A 24,458-nucleotide genomic window follows, 5' to 3' on the forward strand; every position below is an offset into this window, starting at 1 on the left:
TAAATCCTAAAATATTTCATCTAGTTAGAGGCAGGTCTAACTATGAACCCTCTCATCCATGTGTCAAACAATATGAGCAAATTTTACTAATATTCCCAACAAACATTTCAGTAGCTAAAGTGCAGATTATGAGACTGGTATAAAATGAAAACCTTCCTTAAAACTCCACTCCTTAAGAATATATACATTTCTGTTCCGTCTTTATAAAATGAGATCAGTTAGTGTATTGTGTGTAGTGGCACTGTGATGAGATGCTGAATTGTTGCACCATCTACTGGTCTAAGTGTCTCTCTGTCTTTCATTTTGTCTGTGATTATAATGGTATGATGATGGTACAAAGAGTAGTACACTGATTAACCATGTTATTATTACTACTACTATTGTTAGACTGAAGTGAACATTCACTCTCTGTTGTGTGGAAAATAGTCCTTTAACCAAAAAAAAACATAAATGTGTCTTTATATTTTGGACATATGCATATTATATAACATCTAGCAGCAATATAATATGGATGAAAATGAAAATAAAATAGAAAAATTGAAAGACGAACACAACGAACACAGAGATATAAGTGATGAGCATCATTCAGACATATATGAAGAAAATTCTGATGCTATTATTTTAATGGTGACAAGAAATGTGAGAATGAATTTTTCTCTATTCCACATAACATAAATTTGACATATATTGCTAATTAATTCAGCAACAAGAACACTTTCAGTGTGAGAGTTAAGATATTTTATCCTGTTGTTCAGATCTGTGTTTCTACCATTTATTACTAGAGCATAACATAATACTGAACTCTGATCTATAGTGTTAAACCATAATCTTGCTAGGATGTTGTCTGAAATGTTTCAGTCCTAATTTTGAAATGTCACCTTTTGGGATGCACAAATATAATTGTAATCATTTTTAGCAGTGTAATAATGTAATGATTATGTTTAGGACAAATAAATATTCTTTATTCATTTATTTATCTTTATTCAGCAATAATAACAGGCAATGATTTTTTTAGTGTAAAAATAGGTTCCACTCTTGATATACATCCATCCATTTTCCGTACCACTTATCCTACATGGGGTCATGGGGGAGCCTGGAGCCTATCCCAGGGAACTCGGGGCACGAGGCGGGGTACACCCTGGACAGGGTGCCAACCCATCACAGCACACAATCACACACACAATTTGGAAATGCCATTCAGCCTACAGTGCACATCTTTGGACTGGGGAGGAAACCGGAGAACCCGGAGGAAACCCCCAAAGCACGGGGAGAACACGCAAACTCCATGTACTCAGGGCAGAGGCAAAATTTGAACCCCCAACCCCAGAGGTGCGAGGCCAACATGTTAAACCACCGTGCCCCGCCCTCATGATATACAATCCCAGTCAAAAGTTTGGATATGCTAAATTGAAAATATATATTTTTACTGCATTAAAGACATTTTGATAAAGGTTTATGTAAATAGTGACCTTTTTTAATGTCTGTGCATGAATTTGAATTAATGCTCATGTATACATTTATTTCTTATTCAAAATGTATTTTTACTAAATAGTTTTTACTTAAAACAAGCAGCTTTTAAAATTATTGAAATAAAAGCTGCAATTTTCCTCATGAGGACCAGACGAATGTCCCCACAAGGTCTACACTGTCAGATACTGTATTCCTATCCCACACACACACACACACACACACACATAGAGCATTCATTTTCATCTTGCCTTCGCCTGTATGATCGCGCGCGCTGGAGCTCTCTCCTCCAGCACTCCACCTGTCATATATTAACATCCTTACATAACAGCTGCATCGTAGCATCAGATTTTAGTTGCCATATGACAACAGAAGAGGTAAACTGCGCGGATTTGGGAGAGCATCCGAAGCAAAAGGCTGAGGTACGTGTATTGTTTGCAGGCTTTCTTCATCAGGCTCTGGTGGCAGGAAGACTGGAGCGGAATGGCGACTATATAAATCCGAGTCATAAATCCAAGGGTTTTCCAGAATGCTAGCATCACACATTTAACGCCATTTTTCAACATATGAGCTAAGACCCACGATGCGTCCACATCTGCAGATTTTTATAACGTTACTAACCTGCATGTGATGAGAACCCCACCTGTGACATAGCCTACTATTTAATAAGATAGTGTGCATCTGCAGTAACAGTGCCACAACTGACAGACAGCTTGTCTAATGTAGTATACAGATTTAGGTGTAGTCTAGGGATATCTTTCTCATCTGTTATTCCCACCCAAGACTCGGGTCATTTTAAATCTATAGCCTATTTTGAAAACTTAAGGCTATTTGTTAGGCAAAAATCTTTCTCTTGAACATATAATGTGTGCTTAAACCTGGATAGAGGCTTCCTGAGCAACTGCAAATAACCTACAGCTACTTAAATAGCTACTTTAATCTGTATAAAAAACCTTCTGCATTGTGTTTTTTTGCTACTGTATTATTTATGTATCCTAGTGGGACAGATTAAACTCCATGTCGCATGTTCATGTAATTTGGTGTTTGTGGAACTGTAAAATATTATTTTGTCTTATTATTGGCCTGTAGGCCTAATCAAAATAAACCACACTGTAATTTCTTACATTCACAAATCATGCAAGAATTTCAAGCTCTACAAATGGCTGCCATTTCGTTTGACCTATTTTCAGCACAACAGCTAAGCTCTCATACAAACAAGAGGCTATGCAGTCCACTTCAGAATTATTGGCACCCTTAGAATCTGTAGATAGTTAACAATAGTTAAACAATAGTTAATTTAATAAGGACCAGTTGGTGTCTTTTTTATTATTGTCAAAAAATTAACAGAAATTTTGGGCCACGCTGATATGACAGGATAAATATTGTATTTCACATTATCAGTATTATTTCTTATTTCTAAGACTAATATTTAGCTAAAGGCTTTTGACTTCGATTTGATTTGTGGTTTTCTTCTCCCGCCCTTCTCCTGCTTGAAGGGCAACACTGACATTATGAAAGTCATTATGAAAGTGGCTAAATTTCACTAAAAATACAAGATTAACCAACGATACATACCTGACTATACATATTGTATTTAACAATATTTTATTGTATGCAAGTATAATGACAATAAAGATTTCTTAATCTTATATTCAGTATAAAACTGATTACTACAATGTAGTATAAATCATAATGGAAACATTTGAAAGATCATTGGTTTTTGCACATGGTGATTATACAAAGTGGTACCAAGTAGGTTCCATTCTTTATCATCCAAATTACCTAGCAGTGTGAAGTATTTTTTCACATTCATGAAGAAAAACAAATATTTTATATGCACTTTTAGACATATTTGCAGCAGCATTGAAAATGGAACAAGTTCAGATAAGTAGGTGACACTGAGGATTTTATCGTGTTTGGCATGTCACTCAGGTGCTAGTTATTTGCCTGGCACTATTTAAACAAGCTTAAAGCAACTATAATCAGTATTGCAATCATGAACAATGCCCAGCTGCTCTCCTGCCAACTCAGTAAAGGCCAACTGAACATTAAATATTTAAAGCCGTTCAGTATAACATTACACTGTCACTTTATACTGTATACATGCATATGTATATATATATATATATATATATATATATATATATATATATATATATATATATATATATACAATCACACACACACTCACTGTCCACTTTAATAGGAACATGCATCATGTGGTTATCTAATCATGTAGCAGCATCACACAGATACAGGTCAAGAGCTTCAGTTAATGTTCACATGAAACATCGGAATAGGGGAAAAAAAATTGATCTCTGTGACTTTAACTGTGGCATGGATGTTGGTACCAGAAGGGCTGGTTTGAGTATTTCAGACACTGCTGATCTCTTGGGAATATCACACAGAACAGTCTCTGAAATACTCAAAATATTCAACAGTGGCTATATGATGTTGAGATCCATCTTTTCACACAGAGGACAACTAAGGGACTCATACACAACCATTACAAAAGGTGCAAACAGTCAAGATGATCAATGTAAATTGTTATTTTGTTTAAAGATCTGTTGTTAAAAGATCTGTTATTTCATTTAGTACTGCCCTTCATAAGCTACATAAGATATTTACATGTTTCCCAGAAGACAATCTAATAACCATTTACACTGATCATCCTGTTCAGAATTTTACACCCCTCTGGCTCTTAATGTATCGTGTTGCCTTCTTGAGAATCAGTGAACATTTGCACCTTTTGTAATAGTTGTGTACGAGTACCTCAGTTGTACTCCATGTGAAAAGATGGCCCTCAAAATCATATAGCCACTGTTGGAAAGGGGTCAAATATGCAGAAGATGTTGAAAAACCAAATAATGTGCAGAACCTGGAGGATTTTTCTTAAGAACAGTGGGCAGTTTAACTGCTCCGGTCAAAGAAGACAGTCATAAACAACTGTCACAAAACATAAAAACAGTCATTGATCATCCAGGTAACAGCACACAGTATTAAGAATCAAGCATATGTAAACTTTTTATCTGGTTCATTTGTGTAAATTCAGTTATTATTGTGTCTTGTGTCTTGTTATGTGAAACAGCTTTAAATTATTAACATTTTACAGATTCTGCACAGCGTAAGTAAACTTATGACACCAACTGTATAATATGTAGTTAATAGAAAGTTAGCTAGTCAGGTTTAACCTTGCAGTTTCAAATCTCAAACTTGCTAGAACAGAATAGATTTCCATTGTTATATTTTATGGGCTTTACATAGAGTATGAAGTCATAAAAATATGTGAAGTGGTTCAGTAGATGGCCATATAAAATGTACTATCTTTAGGAAATACATAGGTTGGAGAGGGGAGCAGCAGGTTAAAGAAACTAGAGAGAGTTAGTCTACTCAGTGGAAGTAAAGAGATGGTGTACAGAAGAAAGACCTGGAATTCAAATTCAGTTTCTTCACAAATTGCAAATGTATTTCTTCTCTTTATCTGTAACTGAAGAGCTACAAACAGCCCTGCTTTATGATAAAAGTAAAATCTGCTGCCTTTTATTTCAGGTTGTTCCAGAATGAACCGAGCCATAGCCACCTGCTGCATATTCCTGCTTCTCTCTGCTTTCCTGTGCGACCAGGTGATGTCCAAAGGTGGCAGAGGAGGTGCCAGGGGTTCTGCTCGGGGTTCTGCCAGAGGTTCCATCCGAGGCAGTGCGCACGGAGGACGCTCATCCCGCATCGGTGGCTCGTCCTCTGTGAGGGTGGCAGGAGCGGCTGCAGCTGGTGCTGCAGTAGCGCTGGGAGCTGGAGGATGGTACGCTTCGGCCCAACGTAAACCAGATGACAGCTCTGAGCATGGGGACGATTATTACAGCAACAGGACAGACTGGGAACTTTATCTCGCCCAAACGTCTAGCGCAGTGACCCATAATTTCAAATATAGTGGACTGTTCTCATTACTACTGCCAGTAAACTTTCTGCTTCCTTGAAGGTGGAACAAGAAGCTTTAACAGCTCGAAAAGAAAGTTTACTGTGCAGTGTGTATTCCTAGTATTTTGCACTTCATAAAGAAAATTGGTATTAGAAGTTGTAGACTGAGCCACAACACCTAAACAAGCTTTACAGGACTTAATTGGTTTATATATATGTTACGCTTCAGCAGGAATAGTAGAAAATAAATATAAGAATCTAAATCAAATGGGCAGATCATATAAAAAGCTATTAAAACTGTGGATATATTTCACTTCATCACTGTTATATGAGTATAGCGTGCACAATACTCTGCTTGGAGATGTAATCCATATTCACCTCTTTTATGGAAGCAAAAAAAAAAGAGACAAATAGTTGAATGTTAAAAAGTCATTTAATGATTAATAATGAAATTTAAACATCATTCAATTGACTCCTTCATAATTTTTTTCAAATAAAAATATTGAATTTTCAGTATTCACCAATTCAGATTCAAAAATTCAGTTTTCACATATTCAACCAGTCAAATTCAGTTTGCAATGTTCACTTGAAAGAATACAAGTTAAGCATCCGGGCTACCCAGAGATGAGCAAAGGCAGTAGAGGCTTAGAATGACTTGGAACAGATGTCTTCCTGATCAGCACTAATAGTCTCTCATTCCAGGCTTAGTGCACAGGTAGACCAGATGTTTAATGTATTTTTTAAAAAGCGATTTTACAAACTGAATTTGACTGGCTGAATCTGAGCATTGGGATGAGCAACCTGAACAAAATTTTTTGAATATATGAAATTGTGATGTTTATTTCTGGACACTGAAAGACTATTTGAATATAGATGATTGATTTTTGAAAATGTCAGTCTGAATCAAACACTGAAATAAAACTACTTTGAATTTCAAGGAGGTAAATTCAAAACAAATACATAGATGTGTGGTTTTTCAAGTAATACATTTCAATACTATGAATTAAAGGGTGTTTAAATTTTAGTATTAAGAATTCAATAGCATTTAACGTTCAAATCTTTGTTTCTTTTTTGTTTCCATACTCTAGGTTGATAGATAATCTTGCATCTGTTTTTCTTTGTAAGAGCCATGTGCCAATGTAAAATATTTGTGTGTCTACCTTTTACCACAGTATTTGATATATCATAATAACAAAATGTTTACTTGCAAACATTCACTCACTTCTCAGCTAGATACACAACTAAGCCTTTTAAGGTTGCTCCTTAAATCCAAGAGTGAGCTGAATAACAAACGCTAGCTAACAGATTACATACACTGCCTGTCAAGGTACATTATGATAGCACAACAATGACTAGTAATCTATAAGCGCATATAAGGTGGTTAATCTGCAAAGAAAGTGTTATGAGACAAGCAGTTAAGTTACTATTTTTATTATTACTTATTTGGTGCAACTGATTTTGTCTGCCTTGTTTGTCAGACAAACTCTTGCAATGCTTGCAGTATATTGTATAACTAATTATTAGAACATATTTAGTTCATACATTGTATGAACGGGCAATTTATACTAGTTTGTAATTGGTTACAGTTGTAATAGAATATTGTTTAATGTATTTCTATGTAAGACAAACAAAGACATTAAAATAAACACTGTATCTTTCTATGTAACTTCAATGTTTAGTCACACAATTACAGATTAAACAATGTGACAGGACAACCTTGTCCCCAACTGTTAGATAAGATTTTTAGAATCACATATAGATAGCTTAATGTGACTTTTTTATTGCTTGTTTCCATTATCTGTGAAGTACTGTATTCTTCAAGCGATGTTATGATCTCATATTATTCTGCAACCAACTTTCACTAAGACTGTGAAATGATTATATGCCCAGAGTTGGAAATATCATTGTGTGTGTGTGTGTGTGTGTGTATGTATGTGTGTGTATATATATATATGACTGACTGGGAAAAATCATAGCTAGAGCATTTTGTAAAAGATATTTAAATGAAATTAGTCACTGTATCACTTATTTATAGGTGCTGTTTTAATATTACATAGGAAAATCTGTTTTTATGTAAGTATATATTTTATTGTTTGCACACAGTATTTCATTAGTATTACATCAGAGAACTGTAAGAAACAGCACCAAAGCATCTTTGTGCAATAGAATTTAATCAATATATTAATACAGGATTATCACAATTGCCATTACCATGAATATCATGAATCTCACATCAGCATAAGCAACATGTTTTGTGTTTTATTAGTCAAGCATGACTTTGCCCAGCTCTCCTTTACGGAAAGCTCTGATGAAGTCATAGGCTGCAGCGGTGTAGTTAGGCATTCTGACGGTAATGTCGCCTATGGAATTAAAAATAAAGTAAAATAAATTTCTTGCAGGCTAAGATTGGTGTTCTCATTTCTGTGTAAAGTATTCTCATATGATACAGTATATTAAGTCATGTAATGATATCGGTCACTCACCTACTCCTGTGATGGCTTTGACTCGCTGAGTCTTGCCTAACTTAACAGCAATACACTTCAGCACATGTTGAATATCATCAGATGGTGTGTCTAGATCATACCTCTCCACATAGCTGAGAAGACAATGTTAAAACCATTAATAACAAGTAACAACATTATGTCTGAATAACTTTTGCTAAACCAAATGTCTAACGTCTCCTCTATTAAGGTAAAATAAATTTTTTAAATGTTTTTAAAACATTAACATAAAAAAGAAATAAAATTCAAGCATCTATATTTTACCTACCCAAACCGCCGGAGTCTGTTGAGTGAAAAAAGCAGATAATCAGCTATGATATCTTCACCAACCAAGTGGTCCAGTATAGTACCTGTTGGAAAACAAAACAAGAATTTCCTTACAACTTCACACCAATTAAAGCAATGTTATTGTTAAGGACCTGCCACTAAACCAGTGTGTGTTGAACAGGTACCCCAAATGGTCACATTTTTGCTCCATCCACCACTCTATCTCAATACGTCTATACCAAGAAATCAAGGATACTGACTGATGTCCATTCTGAAGCTAAAGCCAGTCCTGATGCTCATCTCTATCTGGAATGATCCATACAGAAGGCTCCCTTGAGCATTCCCCTGTGTTTATCACTTGACAATAAACTGCACTGACTGAATACATAGTCACTGTATTGCCAGCTAGGAGAGAGAAACAACATAGACTGTTCCTGAGGCTCAGACAGGGAATCATTGCACTACATAATCTTACCACATAAGGCGAGTTTCATCCCAGTCTCTACATTCTCGATCTTAGGAGACAGCACTCCCGGTGTGTCAAGCAAATGTATGATGGGTCTTTCACACACCTGGTAACACAAAAAGTGTTCATGATGAGAGAAGGGCAGGTATTCCCAGGCAATCGCACACACAGGAGAGAGCTTGTGATCATTCAAATTCAGGCCATTTAGCAGCAGCATGGGATTTATAAGGCTCTACACATATCCATTAGCACCCTCTCATCCTAACAATCAGTATACATTCTCATTTACATCATATAGAAAGACAAAGAGATAAAAATGCAACTGAGAAAAATCTGGTCTCATTTAAACACTGACTGGCTGGACCCCTCTGACAACTGTCAATCAAAATACCTGGATTTTGGTCAGGACAGCTTTAGTAATTCCAGGTTCACCTCCAACCCTTGAGGCTTTGCCTATATTCAAAAAGGGTGTATCTATTTTATTCTTCAGTTTTAAAATAAATCATTTTTGAAAACAGAGAATTAAAAAGACAATGGCAAATGTCCAATATCCACAATTTACCTTTTTTCAGGTTTGTTCTTCTTAAAGCATTAATCAATGAAGATTTCCCAACATTTGGCACTCCAATCACCATGAGGCAATAACTTCTGTTCTGTGCAATGATGGAAATGTAACACTCGTTTATTTAGCTACCTCCATATAAGTTCCTATTGGAGAACTGGAAATCACCAAATATGGGCAAATAACAGCAAGTAATTACACGGAAGAATGAATAAAAGCTGACAGGATGTGCTCTTACAGGAAAATAATCAGTGATGGGGTGGTGTGATGTAGCCCCATGCAAAGTAAAGTTACTATTACCACCTGAAAGTGAATTATTTAGCTATTTCAGTGCATCCTGGCATGTTTTATTCCTCTTACACCACAGCAATTTGCTAAAAATTACTTTTTAAAAATTAATTTAAAAAATAGCACATTATAAATGGATATAAAAGACAGTTACGTTTAATGTTGTGGAACATCTGCAAAAAAAAGTTACTTCCTGTTATTGTTCACATATCAAATACAATACATTTTATTTAAGTAAGCGCATGTTTTAATCCATCCCTGTGTAACATAACATATTAGAACATGTGCATTAATATAAACCTTGCAGCTGGAACTATTGTCAGAGCTGCCTTTATAGAAAATTAATCAACACCTTCTGACCAAACAGAATCAAGAATTCAACAGCACTGTGGTATAAATAATTTTAATTAATCTACACAGAACACAGTCTTTTATAAGAAAAGATTAGTACCGCTCACCTCCTCTCTGTGGAAACGAGGTGCATTCTCAATTAGGTCTGTTACAAGAGGAACTATCTACAACACAATGAGCAAAGTTACCATAAAATATAGTATATTTAATCCTATAAACTATCATGGTTTTTCTCCAGTTTGTAAAATGTGACAATACTTGCTGTTCTGCTCACCTTTTTAATACTCTCGTCTCTTTGCTTTAGACAGTCTGTGAACAAGACGTTCTTAACTCCATCTCTCTCAAGCTGTTTCAGGATACTCTGAAGAAATATGGATTACACATTATAAATCATTTACAAATGCTCTGTTCAGAGGGATATAAATAGAAGTTAATTCAGTTCATGCAAGTTGCAATACCAATTTGTTTGATGTGTCTGCCAGGTCCATCTTATTCAGTATGAGTAAATGTGGCCGGACATCAAGGCTCTCTTGAAACAAAGGATTTCTTCCAGAAAATGGTATGTTTGCCAGTTAAGGAAGCATTTAGTATGGTGTGCAATGAAGCCATTACACTATGCCAATGCGAACTATATTATTTCAGTTCACAACAAGCAATATATATATAAAGTTTTCAGGCAGGAACAAAATAAGAACATCTGAAAGGCATGGAAGAGTTATAGGCTGGAAGATTTGTACCCTTCAAAAGGATATTCTGGCATCATGGATTTCAATGATGCAATCAACCTTCCTCAGGCTAGCTCTCATTTGCTTGAGTCCTAACAGACGACACACAAGATGATTATAATATGTAGGGTGGCCAACCAAGCGCCAGCAAAAACTGTACTGTTGCATATATATATATATATATATATATATATATATATATATATATATATATACACACACACAGTACTGTGCAAAGGTACCTAATTCTTTTTTTTAGTACAAACTTTGTTATAGATTTTTTTGTTATAGATATTTTAGATTTTTCGTTATAGATTTTTTATGACTTCTACATTACCGAGTCAGTACAAAAACATTTTAGATTTAGAACTTTAGTTTCAGCAGGTCTCCAGAAGAACTGTGGCTGCTTCTGCAAGATGCTCAGTAACACTTACGGCTCATTTCCTTATAAAACTGCACACACTGTACCTGAGACTACTATTTTCTTAAGAATAGCATCGTCACACCAAAAACAGACTTTGTATCATTTATTACTGTTTACTGCTCATTATAGTATTTTTTAAATGTATAAACATTTAATTTCATTATTTTTTTCAAGGCATCTTTGCTCTACAGCATTTCTTTGCATGTGCCTAAGACCTTTGCACAGTACTGTGTGTGTTTTAATGGAACAGTGATACACATAAATTCTTAAAATTGTAAAACATATTTTTAAATAATAATAATAATAATAAATTATTATTATTTTACAATTTTAAGAATTAGAGGAGCTGCTTCTAATCACAGTTTGCAACTGTTATTTCAATAAAATGTATTTAAAAAAAAAAAAAAAAGATAGCATGATGCCTGGGACATTTCAGAAAACTGCACTGGACCATAATTTATCATTATATCCATATTAGCTCGTCATGTCACCCAGGCCATGTGACTGGATACAGAAATATAATTACTGACTGTAGCTCATCCATTGCTATGCACTACTTGTTGGTGTACTGAGAATAATCTGTAATTATATCCATCCAGAGTGTTTTTCTCACTGCTGGATGAGGATGGTCTCAGGTCAGTTCATGTACACTGGTTACTGACTGTATACAAAGCAGCCACTGTGTATGAGGTCATATCCTCATCAAGGGTATAGTAACTGGATAGCAAAATTAATCCTTACACAGGATATACTTCTACATGAACTTTCCAAACAAACCTTTAGCCATATGTCCAGGGAACCAGTGTGCAACTTCTCTCTGGCCGAAATCAAACACAGTCCTGAACTGTACAGCACTGAGTAAAGCGTGACAAATCCTCATGTTCAGCAGTTTATCAAGCCAAGACACTGGTCATACTTCAGTCAGTGAGCCGGGGTTAATCACGCTTACATTAACAATGATCCAGTCATGTGAGTTTATATTTACTGGTGATATGATGCTAGTACAGTGCGCATTAAACAGGCACACTGACGAGCTATACATTCACAGACTGCGGAACAAACATGCGCATGCGCACTGCTCGGGTGACTTTCTTCTTCTGTTGTTCTCTCTGTTTATCTGATTTTAATGCGCGCTACCGCCACCTACCGTTCATGGGTAGACTGGACTAGTCATGACCTTTGAGATAGAAAATAAGTTTGTAGATGATCATTTAATTCAGAAGAAATTAATTTCAGTTTTGGTTGATTTGTAATGAAATTACATTTGTAATAAAATCATTTATTCGTGGCTGGTAAACATAACTCATCAGCAGACTCATTACATGTCTAATAACATTGCTTTGCGCTGTAATGATGCTCATAAAAGGGCAACGAAGTCATCACATTTTATTAGCTAATAGTTGTTGAGGTGAGATACAGGATTAACCAGTAAGAATCATACATTTTTCTGTTCCTGTATGAAAGCTACTCACCAGCTAGATGGACTGAATGACTTGTTACTTTCCACTCATCCATCCATTCTCTGTATCGCTTATCCTACGCAGGGTCGCGGGGAGCCTGGAGCCTATCCCAGGGGACACGGGGCACATGGTGGGTGGGGGACATCCTGGACTGGGTGCGAACCCATCGCAGGGCATAATCGCCACACTCACACATGCACACACACACACACTTTGGACAATTTGGAAATGCCAATCAGCCTACAATGCATGTCTTTGGACTTGGGGAGGAAACCGGAGTACCCAGAGGAAACCCCTGAAGCACGAGGAGAACAAGCAAACTCTGTGCACAACCTCTGATGTAATTTTATCTTTGAGTTATTCATTTTTGCATTTCCTGTTACCGTTTTTCTGGCTAATATCTCACTGTAGCTTTGTTTTAGGTGCGAAGTGAAAAAAAGAAAGAAAACTGATGTTGCACCAGGTGAAGCAGAATTCAGTTCAATTAAAGTTTAACCCCTTTACTGCTAAGAGGTTTTAAACATAAATTCATTTTACTCACATGAAATGTGGGATACATTTAGGTATTACATGGAAGTGGCGTCCTTCTGGCCACTCTCCCATAGAGGCCGGATCTGTGAAGAGCTGATGGTCTTGTTAATGTCTGCACAGATTCTCCTATTTCAGCCAGTGAGCTCTGTAATCCCTACAGTGTTGTACCTGGACTCCTGGACAATTCTCCGACAATTGCACTTCTTGCCCGAGCACTCAGTTTGGCTTGATCTTATAGTGTCTGGGTTGTGGCATATTTTTTTCCATTTTGTTGTAATGGATTTCACAGTGCTCCTAAAAGGTTCAAAGCTTTGCTAACATTTTAATAACTTTCTCCATCTTTTTTCCTCCAAACAACTTCATCTTGAAGCTTCACGGACAGTTCCTTGGGCTTAATGACAGCAGAACTGTTCTGATCCACCATTTTAGCTGCGAGACCTCCCAAAGTCTGAGTTATTTATTGTGCAAGCATACAGCTGGACACAAGTGGATCTAAAATTTACAAAGGTGTACCCTGTTTAACATATTTAGTGTGAGTTCTCAAAAATACCAGTCCTAATTTAGATTGCTAAAAGAAAGGGGTGTGTGTGAATCAATTATTATACTTTATTACTTTATTTTTAATAATTCTAAAACATCTAAATACTTTATTTAATTTTATTTCTGTAGAGAGTCACTTCAAAATGAAAAAAAAAAAAGTTCTAATATACTTAAATCTGATGTTGCAATACAACAAAAAGAGAAATAATCAGTAGGAGTTGAATACTCTCTAGAGGCACTAAATATAAAATGGTGCCCTTACAGGTTCACATTAGCTACCTAATGAAACATATAAAGGTATTCTACATGTGTTTCCTACATACTTAGTTCAGCTGTTGTTATAGTGAACATTAAAATTAGGTTTACTGTGATCTCTGACATCTCTGCCATTTAGGGAATTTTGCTTTGAATGAGATTGAGGTCTGTTTCCTGGAAGAAAGGAGATCAGTGAGAGTGATCTTTCATAGCCATAGGAACATATCATGGATCTAAAAAGTCTACACACCCCTAGTAAAATTGCAGGTTTTTGTGATGTAAAAAAAAAATTAAACCAAAATAAATCATGTCAGATCTTTTTCCACCTTTAATGTGATACAGCAACCAACAAAATGCAAGTGAAAAACAAACAGAAACATTTTCAGGGAAAAAGAAAAAATTACAATAACTGTAACAGTAACAATTACTATTACTGCTCAGAATTAACAAATCGAACTCATATTTGAATGTTATATCACCTGTCATCAATCGAGTGATTCTGATTAACCCCAAATGAAACACACAGAAAGATGTGAAATTGTACGTGTATGTTTAATAGGTGAAATTAATCATGTTGACCAAGAAGCGATCAATGTCAGCTAATTTCTTTTAGGTGTAATTAATGTAATTACTCTTAATATTGCTGAGCTGCAACCAATAATAACTAAAAGAAACAAGCTGCTGTTGATTACTTCTCGTTTCACATTCATTCACCCACAGCAAAATCCCCAGTGTTGGATTAACACCCAGAGTGTTGAATTAACACCCTACAGTGTTTATATGTGTCCAAGGAACTCCGAAAGTGTTAAATCAACACTCTGTGTGTTAAGCATGTTGTTCTCCTTTCTTTTTGTGTGAATTGTAAGTAGTTAAGTTGTTTTTTTTTTTTTGCTACACATGTGACTTAATGATTAATGTTGAATCAGAATGAATAACTGCCCAGTTGCATTAAAGCTGTGTTGTTAATAACTTTTCAATGCAACTCGCATATGCTGGATGAAAAAGACAGACAGAGTGAGGAGCTTGTACTCCATGTACACATATCTTGTGAGATTGAGACCCCAAAAATATTCACAGCAGAAATTTAACTATGACGAATCACTTTTGCCTGCAGTTTAATATAGCCTAACATCCCACTTTAATCAGAAAATAATATTTTAAATACAATATCTAACTTAAGCAAATTTACCATTATAGCTACAGCTGAACTCTAACATAACTAATAATACTATATTTCAATACATATTTACACATACTTAGCAATTTAATTGTACAGATGGAGATATTATTTAGTATATTCCCTCATCCACCTCTCAAATGAATACACATAAACATTGTATTATGTTAAATTTATAGACAAATTAAAGTATATACACAAACTCTAAGGATATATACCAAAATATTTTCGTTAAACAACTGCATATCTTACATAACGTGTAATAGACACAGGCACAGACACTGATGTCTGCAAGCTGTTATATGATGTTGTGCACTAGCTATGACAGAAAAACATACATCTGCATTACACTGTATAATAACATGCATAGCATATTTTATATATATTTTACATATTTTATAAACTTACATGACCTCCTTTTGGTCTCTCCGGTTTAATAAGATGAGAGCTTGTGCGTTTAGCTTGTTTAAACAAAGACAAGGGTTGAATAAAGGTCTCACTGGACCTAGAAATTCTATTTCAAACAAATGGAGCAATTTCACAGTATCTGCATCATAGAAAGATACTGTTCCTTTCTCAATTTCCACACAGACTCCAACTTTCTGAATCTTCTTTTCCACTGCTAACATAGTTTCCTCAGAGCCATTACATACAAGATATCTTCCATTTCCATGATAGATGTAGCAGAGTGTCTTGTTCAAGAAGATACAGTCAGCAGTTGCACTCTTCTCTCCTGTTTGTGTACTGGACCCATACGACAGACCAATTAGCCAGTACGGTTTCTCCCAGACTGCAGTCTCCCAGTAATGAGAGCCACTGAGGAATGATTCCTTGGCCAGGATACTGTACTCAGCACTGACGTGTTCTGTATCTTTGCTTTCCTGCTGTATGCTCCAGCGAACCTCCAGCAGATCTGAGGAAACTTCCAGATTAGGGTGTGCTGTATCTGCATCGAAATGTATTGTCTTCAGGTCTGGAAGAAGGAAAGTATAGTATTCATCACCATAAAAACATTATGAATATATTTGTCTCAAGTAATTGTGCGTACTTGCCCATAGTCGCCTAGTGATTTGGAACACAGCTTTATAAAAACTTTCAGCCAACTGTTGTACTGTTTCCATCCTGTGCATGTGTGTATCCACTGATGGCAGTGCCGCTGATTTCAATTTTGCCCTGTTACCATGAAAAAAATTATAAAAGAAAAATGTGAAACCATTTTTGATTGAACTGATCAATGTGAAAAAAGAAAGAAAGAAATCCTAGAAAATCTCTATTTACCTTCTTTTCAACTAAATTCTAACAGGTCAGCTTTTCCTCACATGTGCAGTTGAATACAAAGGTTTGCATCCCCCACAGTGTTTGAATGAAAGTAATAGGAAATGCATCTCTATTTTACAATTTATGTACAAAAATTAGAATTCCAATATGTTAAAAATAAAAGGAAAATGTGTCCTGCAGTGAGACAACCATTCAAAATATAAGGGAAAAATATAAAGAAAAAGATTTTAACATGAATTTCCATAGACCTCTTGGTTTCCAGACACTGAGGAAGAATGAGATATCACTGATCAACTAATGTCATTGCTTTTTTATATTAATATCTTAGCATATTTTTATTGCTTGTGTTAATAAAAGAATGTGTGTGAAACCAAACACATTAACTGTCTTGTCGATGTAAATAAATTTCTTCAACATTTTAAGGATATGCAAAACTGGACTGTATGTAAGAAAATAAATTTTGCCAGTATGCATTACTCACCTAAATGTGTGCCTTTTGAGAAGCTACAAATATATAATAAGAAAAGAAAAAACATTCAAATAATTCTAAATTCATATAAAGAGCATATTCAGTACACAGTTTGCCATGGTACCTCGAGGAGTTTTAGCTGATCATTTTCTTGGAGAACAGATTTGCTCTCACTTAATGAAGAATTCATGTCTTTTATTTGCTGCTCCAAACACTCTATCTTGGATGCCAACCACTTGTTGGTGTAAAGTTCTTCCATTTCTATAATATCCATCATCAGCTGTTGATCCTTTACAATCAAGGCTTTCATTTGGCTGTATATTTCTGCTATTCTGACTCTGTAGGCTTTAGCAGAAGCCTGGAAAACACACACAAAAAATCCTTATGTTTCAGGAAAAAAAAACATATTTTTGAAAGCTGATTATAATTGAATTAAGCAGCATATAAAAAAGACGAGAATTTATATTAAAATAAAAATTAGATTAGTGACTAAAAACAAATAAAACTAATAATATTTAATATTTTTATAATATTTCTGTATGTTAGGTGAACATTTACAGATGCCTCTGAAACCAGTTGCTGCAGGTCCTGTAAAGCACACTCAGCCAAGTGTCTGTTCTGCAGCAGCTCTGCATCTCTTTCCTCCAGTGCTTTCTAAAGAGACTCTCAGAGGGCCAGAGAAGATGACAACACGTTTAGAGTTTTTAACTGTGATCTGTAAATCTGTTTTAGTTTAGAAATATCAGGGAAAGAGGTTATGCAAGTGGTGGTACAAATGTTCGGTGTGTCTTCCCTACAAAAAAAAAAAAAAAAAAAAAAAAAAAAAAAAGCTTCAAAACAAAACAAAACAAAACAAAAAGCTCATTCTGTATCTGGAACTTGAATTTAATAAAACGAAATGGATAAATAAAAATATCTCTAAAATTAAACCTAATAGAAAAAAACAAAATCGCATTATAATATAACACTAAAATACCTATAATAAATGACAATACTATAATATAACTATAGTAACACATTGTTTCCTACTTTGAAATTCAAGCAGGCTTCTTGCAGCTGGATGATCCGGTGACTCTTATGTGTCCCGAACACCACACAGAGAGAGCACACAGCAGCCTGGTCATCCTGGCAAAACAGCTTCTTCTCCTCGCCATGCTCCTGACACTTATAGGAAAGCAGATCTTCGGTCAGTTCTATAAGTGTGTGTCCTCTCAGCCGCTCCCTGTGCTGATGATGGAGAGTGTGAGCTGAGCACAGTGAAGCATCACAGTTCAGACAGCTTTTCACAGCCACTGAGGCTCTCTCAATGCACTGATCGCACATGATAACTGATGAAGACATTAATGCAGTCTTTTCCCTCACATGTCCACCAGTGCTGGTATGCTGTACCTTTTGTTCTAGATCTGTGTTGATTTCAAGTTTCAGGTCAGGTGGAAGGAAGATCTGGCATTCAGGACAGAATCGTGGCACTGCCTCTGAGTCTTCATCATCCAAGTTCCAAACAATATGAATGCAGGCCTGACAGAAGTTGTGCCCACAGGGTAGACGTATGGGTACTGTAAAGACATCCTCACAGATGGGACATATTAGTGCTTGCTCTGTAGCCTCCATGTCTACTCTTGCTGAAGACCCTCCACTGAATGGACTGTGCTGGATTTCCATGAATGTTTTAGAGCTGAGGCTCAGGTTTCAGTGCTAATGTGTGATGCATGGATCAATTTTCCACATTTATTGTTGTAAGATATTTAAAGGAAAACACACTAATAGCTGTGATACAACTTATGGTGTATAAAATAAGCTAATTCTTTATTCATTTCTGGTGTCAAACTAAATCGGTGGTATTTCAAATTGCATGGAAGGAGAGACTTAACTATAGAAAGGCTCTTACAGCTGCGAGATTAGCATATCTCTCCACCCTCATTGAAGATAATATTCTAAATTCTTATTTAATAGAGTAGCAAAGTTAATTAGGAACAAAACCACCACAGAAGCACAAATACCAACCGCATGTAGTAGCTATGCTTTTGAGTTTTTACAATGATAAATTCGAAAATATTAGACAGAAAATTCAGAGCATAAACCTAAATGTCAATTTGATAACTAACTATTAAGAGAACAATATAATCACAGCAGTAGAGTGATTAGAATATTTTTCTCAAATCCAATAGACCAAACTAATTTCACCAATTTCCTCTTCAAAATCATCAACTTCTGTACTAGATTGCTTACTTACACATTTCCATAAACAAATATTACCAGAAGCAATTACACCTCTATTGCAAATAAACAACTCCTCCCTTAACAGAAACTATGTACCTAAATCTGTTAAACAGTTATCAAACGACTGATTAAAAAAACCTGACCTTGACCCTTGTCAGCTGTCTAACTATAGGCCAATAACAAACCTTCCCATTATCTCCAAGATCATAGACATGCAGTTAGGCTCATACTTGCATAGAAATCACATTCATGAAATCTTTCAGTCAGGGTTCAGGCCTAATCACAGTACTGAGACAGCGCAGGTTAAAGTGGTAAATGACCTCCGATAAGGGTTGTGTGTCCTTGCTTGCGTTGCTTGACCTTAGTGCGGCTTTTGATACCATAGATCATAATATACTTCTAGATAGAGTAGAAAATGTTTTTGGAGTTAAACGTCTCTTTCCTTGATCTTATTTAACTGATCATTATCAGTTTGTATATGTAAATGGTGACTTCTTTATGCATACAGAAGTAAACTTTGGTGTTTCACAAGGCTCTGTTCTAGGCCCACTGCTCTTTTCTCTATGTAACCTTCGTCTGGGCAGAATTATTCATAAACATGGTATTACCTTCTACTGCTATGCTGCTGCTGCTATATATTTCAGCAAAGCCAGATGACAGGCACCTGCTTATTAAAGTTGAGGAATGTGTAAAGGACATTAGACACTGGATGCTGAGTAACTTCCTCCTGCTTAATTCTGACAAAGACAGAAGTACTTCTACTAGGACCACAGCAGTGGTGTGCGGTGGTGTTTTAAAATGAGGAGGCAGTATATATATATATATATATATATATATATATATATATATATATATATATATATATATATATATATATATATAAACATTACATAAAAAAGAGAGAACAAATATAATTCTATTTAGTATTTTATTATTATTTTTTTATTTTACTTAATATTTTTAATACTAATTATACATTTCGTAGTGTTTTTATGCATTTTTACATTTATTCCAAAATAATAACTAAAGTAACAATTATTGCAGTAACAATTTTTTGGAAACACTTTACAATAAGGTTTCATTAGTTATCATTAGTTAACTACTTTAGTTAACATGAACTAAGAATGAACAATACTTCTACAGCATTTATTAATCTTATTTAATATTATTTTCAACAGTTACTAATGCATTATTAAAATCAAACGTGTTTGTTAACATTAGTTAATGCACTGTGAACTAACAATGAACAACTGTATTTTTATTAACTAATGTTAACAAAGATGAATGAATACTGTAATAAATGTTCATTGTTTGTTCATGTTAGTTAACACATTAACTAATGTTAACAAATGACACCTTATTGTAAAGTGTTACTAATATTTTTTTGTTTGTGAACTGATGTTCAGCTGTTCTTTTTAATAGTAAACTTATTTCCGGGTCAGCGTCATAAAAGCTCCGTAAACACAAACACAGACACGAAGATATATCTTTCATTTCATCAAGCTGAATGCTCACTAAAAACTAACAGTCATCACCTTTTCAGGCCATTTCAAGTTTTCATTTTCAATTTTTTGAGGAGACACTGCCTCCCTTGCCTCCTCGGAGGAAGTAAGCTTTCTGATTCTGTAGTAACTCTGGATGGCCTTCCAGCTGCACCATGTGCAGCAGTGAAAGATCTTGGTGTGATTATAGACTCTGGGCTCTAATTTGATGCATGTAAATAATATTACTTTTCATCTCAGAAATATTGCTAAGATAAGAAATGTAATGACAGTGCATGATGCAGAAAAAATAATTCATGCATTTGTTACCTCTATATTGGACTATTGTAATGCTTTGCTGTCTGGATGTTCCAGTAGGTACATAAATAAACTCCAGTTAATCCAGAAAGCAGAAGCAAGAGTCCTTACTAGAACCAGATTTGATCACATTACTCCTATTCAATATACACTGCATTGGCTCCCATAAAACTTTGCACTGATTATGAAACACTACTAATGACCTATAAAGCTCTGAATGGCCTTGACCAACCTGAGGGAACGGCTGCTTTGATCAACAGGTGCAAGGTTTTTGTTGGTACCTAGAATAATGACCTTCCAGTTAGTGTTCAGGACTCAGACACAGTCTCAATTTTTATGTCTAAGCTGAAAACCTATTTGTTTAGTCAAGCCATCCTCAGCAGCATCGAGTGATTCTGGATAAAGGCACAGATTTGATTAGATAAACATAGAGTGATTAGATGAAGGCACAGATCTGGAGGGTTTGTGGGCATAGAGTCCCAAACATCAACCGGGATGTTTCGATGCCGGAGTCTGTGCTTGCATTCTGTGCACAATGTACATCTTCTTAAACCTTTACAGGATAAGATCACACCTAATAATCTGTCCCCTCCCCCTTCTCTCTCTCTCTCTCTCTCTCTCTCGCTCTCTGTCGAGCTACACTTTACTCCTGTTGCCAGGTGAGATGGCTGCTCTCAGGACCTGCCTGATCCATCGTGGAGAATCACTCAGTGCTGCCGAGGATCTAAGTTTGAAGTTTGCCATGAGATTGCTGTGGAAGGTACCACACGGTTATCCTAAAGATGGCCGTGGATGTTCTTACATGGATTGCCTAAAGACTGCACTTGAAAAAAAAATTTATAAAAACTTCACTTTGATATTATAAAGTTAAAACTCTAATGAAATCAAAAATGACCCTGATGCTGGTATTCATGATCGTATCAACACCCGTAGCACTGCACTGTTTATGAGCTCAGAAGACAGAAGTAACTGCATGCTTAGCTAGCTAGAAAGCTAACTTAGTTAATGTTAGTGATAAACAACGTAGTTTTGGCTGACAGGTGTCTGCCCATGACAAATGCAAGCCAGTTGGTGAAATATCTAAGCTTAGTAGAAGGACATGAGGGGTTTCTCAAATTGAATATTCATGCATATTCATTGTTTGGATGGATGTAATATAGTTGTCAGCAAAACTGATGTGTTTCATTTCTTATAATACAACTCATTTTGGTTTTTAAGTAAAAGATCTTTAGGTGTAATTATACTTATATCATTAACATATATTGGAAATAATTAAAGGACTAAACATGCACTGGAATGTGCGGGGCTTGCTGGCTTATTGGCTAGCACCATTGCCTCAGACTGCTAGCGTTGGGGGCTCGAATCCCACCTCTGCCCTGTGTGTGTGTGGAGCTTGCATGTTCTCCCCATACTTCAGGGGTTTCCTCCACATGCTCTTATTTCTTCCCCCGGTCCAAAGACATGCACTGTAAGCTAATGTTGGCATTTCCAAATTGTCCATAGTGTGTGTGTGTGTGAGATTGTGCCCTGTGATGGGTTGGCACCCCATCCAGGGTGTCCCCTGGGATAGACCCTGTGCAAGATAAATGGTAGAGGATGGATGGATGGATGGATGAACATGTGCTGGAACTGATAAAATAGAAGAAAATTAAAGTTCAGAAACAGGAGTAATGTACTATGTATGTATTTTAAATTAATTCTATTGAATATTTGAGATTTTAGGGGGAAAAACAAAATAAAAATCTTTCTTTAATTTGTTCACTCACTCTGTAATATATGTATTCAGGTATATTTTGGACTCATTAGATGACCTATATAATGGCTTGTTTGAGATAAACAGTGATGTGTAGTATTGCGTATATAACACTAGGGGGCGACATACAGATTTTCAGCCTTTAAATCGGCTGATAAAAAAACACCAGAAGAAATGCGCCTTGTTTATACCATTGGCGCGAATCTGTGAAAGGAGTGAAGTGTGGAGAAGTTAAATGTGTGTGTGTGTGTGTGTGTGTGTGGATACAGTACTGTTTCTCTCGGATGGGATAAAAGATCACGGCTCATCTCATCGCGGTTTGACGAGTGATGGAGTGAGATTAGTGAGATTAGTGAGATTAGTGAGATTTGTGTTTAAAATCTGTAGAGGATGAAGAGGAGTTGATGTGATCAGAAAGTGCCTCATGCTAACTTTAGACAGCTTGTTCTGTATAAGCTCTAATATTTAAACTTACTGAATAATCATCTTCTTAAATTAGAATGTCAACGATGTCGAAAATGAAGTCTAAGAAAAACATGGTGAGTGGTGATGATTTAACGGTTAAGCTTATTTTTAAACATCTGATTGAGGCTACACAAGCTGTGAATAACAAGCTGAGGAGAAAAACCAGGAAAATGTGTTGTTTAACTGGGAACTTTGTATGTTGCAGTCGAGCAGTGGACTGCAATCAGACATTTCTGCATTTTTCTCCAAGGTAAGTTATTAATCCCTCACTAATACACCAGGATGTAAATTATTTCATGCCATATATGATGCACTTTATGGATTATAATCAGATGGGAGTTTGAGATCTGGCTAATGATTAACTGACTTCCTGTACTGCACTCATATTTCTAGATAATAATGAAGCCAAAGTTCAGAATTGATAAAATGACTCATTCATTCATTCATCTTCAGTAATTGCTTTATCCTGGTCAGGGTGGCAGAGAATCCGGGTCTTATCCCAGAAACACTGAGCATGAGGTGGGAATTCACCCTGAATGGGACATCGGTCCATCGCAAGGCACCACACACACACACACACACACACACACACACACACAGGAACGATTTAGAGTAGGCAATCCACCTACCAGCATGTTTTTTGTGAGGTGGGATTGAATCAGGGACCCTGGAGCTGTGAGGCGGCATTGATGGCCAGTGAACCACCATGCAGCTGATTGGACTCGCATTTCTAGATAATAACAGCAGCAAAGGTCATGGTGACTGATTTAGGTGCCTTTTGTAAATATTTAGTTATTTCATTTTGACTAGCACCTGGCTGACAAGGTGGAACTGGTGAATGCTAGTGGAACTGTGATTAGAATAACAGCCTTTGCATTCTGTGCCAACCAAATATGATAAACCTGCATCACACTGAATGTTGAAACACTTTTTAAAGCATTTTATGTGATCTCTTTGGTTTATGCTTGGACAGTATGTACATTTGAACAGGAGCCTGAGCTATCAAATCCACTGGCCAAAGGATTATTATTATTACACTGAAATTGGCGAGTCAGTGGTGAAGCATAAGTTACGTGTATGCATCTACAACTACAGGGCAGTGTAGAACCTGTTGTATTCACTTTATAATTAGTCCTTGAGCTTAAAAACACATATATAATCTCTGATTAACCTTGAAGGTACTTTGGAAAGTCCTGGAATCACTGCTCTGTGTCTCCTTTATCACTTGCTAGTGTGAATATAAGGACATTTTTTTTCAGGTAATGAAAGTGGCTTGAAGAGAGAATGACTTAATATTCTTACTTTGTACCCTCTAATATTTTAACAGGTACAACCAAAATCCCCAAAAAGAGGTACAGCCATGCATACGAATGTAGATGTCTCCAGTGTAATGAAGACCTGTGCTAGGCAAGATACAAGGTTTCCGCTCTCCCCCTTGACCATCCCTGAGACGCCTGAGAGTGAGAAAAAGCGTCACTGCCCAACACAGCCCTTTTCTGAGGGTCCATGCTCCCCTGTGTCCCGCTGTCCGGGTTCCCGTGGTCT

At 36.1% G+C, this 24,458-nt stretch overlaps 3 protein-coding genes across 4 annotated transcripts in view; 2 read left to right on the forward strand and 1 right to left on the reverse strand.

The window, feature by feature from the left end:
- The first annotated feature begins 5,027 nt into the window (after positions 1-5,027).
- sprn (shadow of prion protein) lies at positions 5,028-5,441 on the forward strand. The gene has a single exon (XM_026937942.1). It carries the CDS (start codon positions 5,028-5,030, stop codon positions 5,439-5,441), a length of 414 nt encoding a protein of 137 aa, XP_026793743.1.
- Positions 5,442-7,057: 1,616 nt separating this feature from the next.
- On the reverse strand, positions 7,058-12,055 carry mtg1 (mitochondrial ribosome-associated GTPase 1). The gene is made up of 11 exons (XM_053232991.1): positions 11,744-12,055; positions 10,567-10,634; positions 10,276-10,377; positions 10,092-10,178; positions 9,925-9,981; positions 9,179-9,269; positions 9,008-9,069; positions 8,626-8,722; positions 8,152-8,233; positions 7,866-7,978; positions 7,058-7,742 (listed from the first exon to the last, which is right to left on the reverse strand). Exons 1-11 carry the CDS (start codon positions 11,844-11,846, stop codon positions 7,645-7,647), a joined length of 960 nt encoding a protein of 319 aa, XP_053088966.1. The 5' UTR covers positions 11,847-12,055; the 3' UTR covers positions 7,058-7,644.
- A 10,550-nt stretch (positions 12,056-22,605) lies between these two features.
- dna2 (DNA replication helicase/nuclease 2) overlaps positions 22,606-24,458 on the forward strand; it is a 15,003-nt gene continuing 13,150 nt past the window's right edge. The window contains exons 1-4 of one of the 2 annotated variants that reach the window (XM_034302755.2): positions 22,606-22,987; positions 23,119-23,163; positions 23,388-23,432; positions 24,241-24,458. The exon at positions 24,241-24,458 is cut by the window's right edge and continues 777 nt beyond it. In XM_034302755.2, coding sequence (XP_034158646.2) covers positions 22,949-22,987; positions 23,119-23,163; positions 23,388-23,432; positions 24,241-24,458 — 347 coding nt within the window. In that variant the 5' untranslated portion in view covers positions 22,606-22,948. The remainder of the gene's footprint in view (positions 22,988-23,118; positions 23,164-23,387; positions 23,433-24,240) is intronic. The other variant, XM_026936631.3, reaches the window with a different exon arrangement.

This window comes from Pangasianodon hypophthalmus, chromosome 3, assembly GCF_027358585.1.
Source record: "Pangasianodon hypophthalmus isolate fPanHyp1 chromosome 3, fPanHyp1.pri, whole genome shotgun sequence".
NCBI lineage: Eukaryota > Metazoa > Chordata > Actinopteri > Siluriformes > Pangasiidae > Pangasianodon > Pangasianodon hypophthalmus.

Coding starts and splice junctions, on each gene's coding strand:
- mtg1 (XM_053232991.1), bottom strand. CDS start 11,846: ATGAGGATTTGTCACGCTTTACTCAGTGCTGTACAGTTCAGGACTGTG. Junction 10,378..10,566: donor AAATCCATGATGCCAGAATA/TCCTTTTGAAGG, acceptor CTGGCAAACATA/CCATTTTCTGGAAGAAATCC. Junction 9,070..9,178: donor AAGAACAAACCTGAAAAAAG/GTAAATTGTGGA, acceptor TTTTGAATATAG/GCAAAGCCTCAAGGGTTGGA.
- sprn (XM_026937942.1), top strand. CDS start 5,028: ATGAACCGAGCCATAGCCACCTGCTGCATATTCCTGCTTCTCTCTGCT.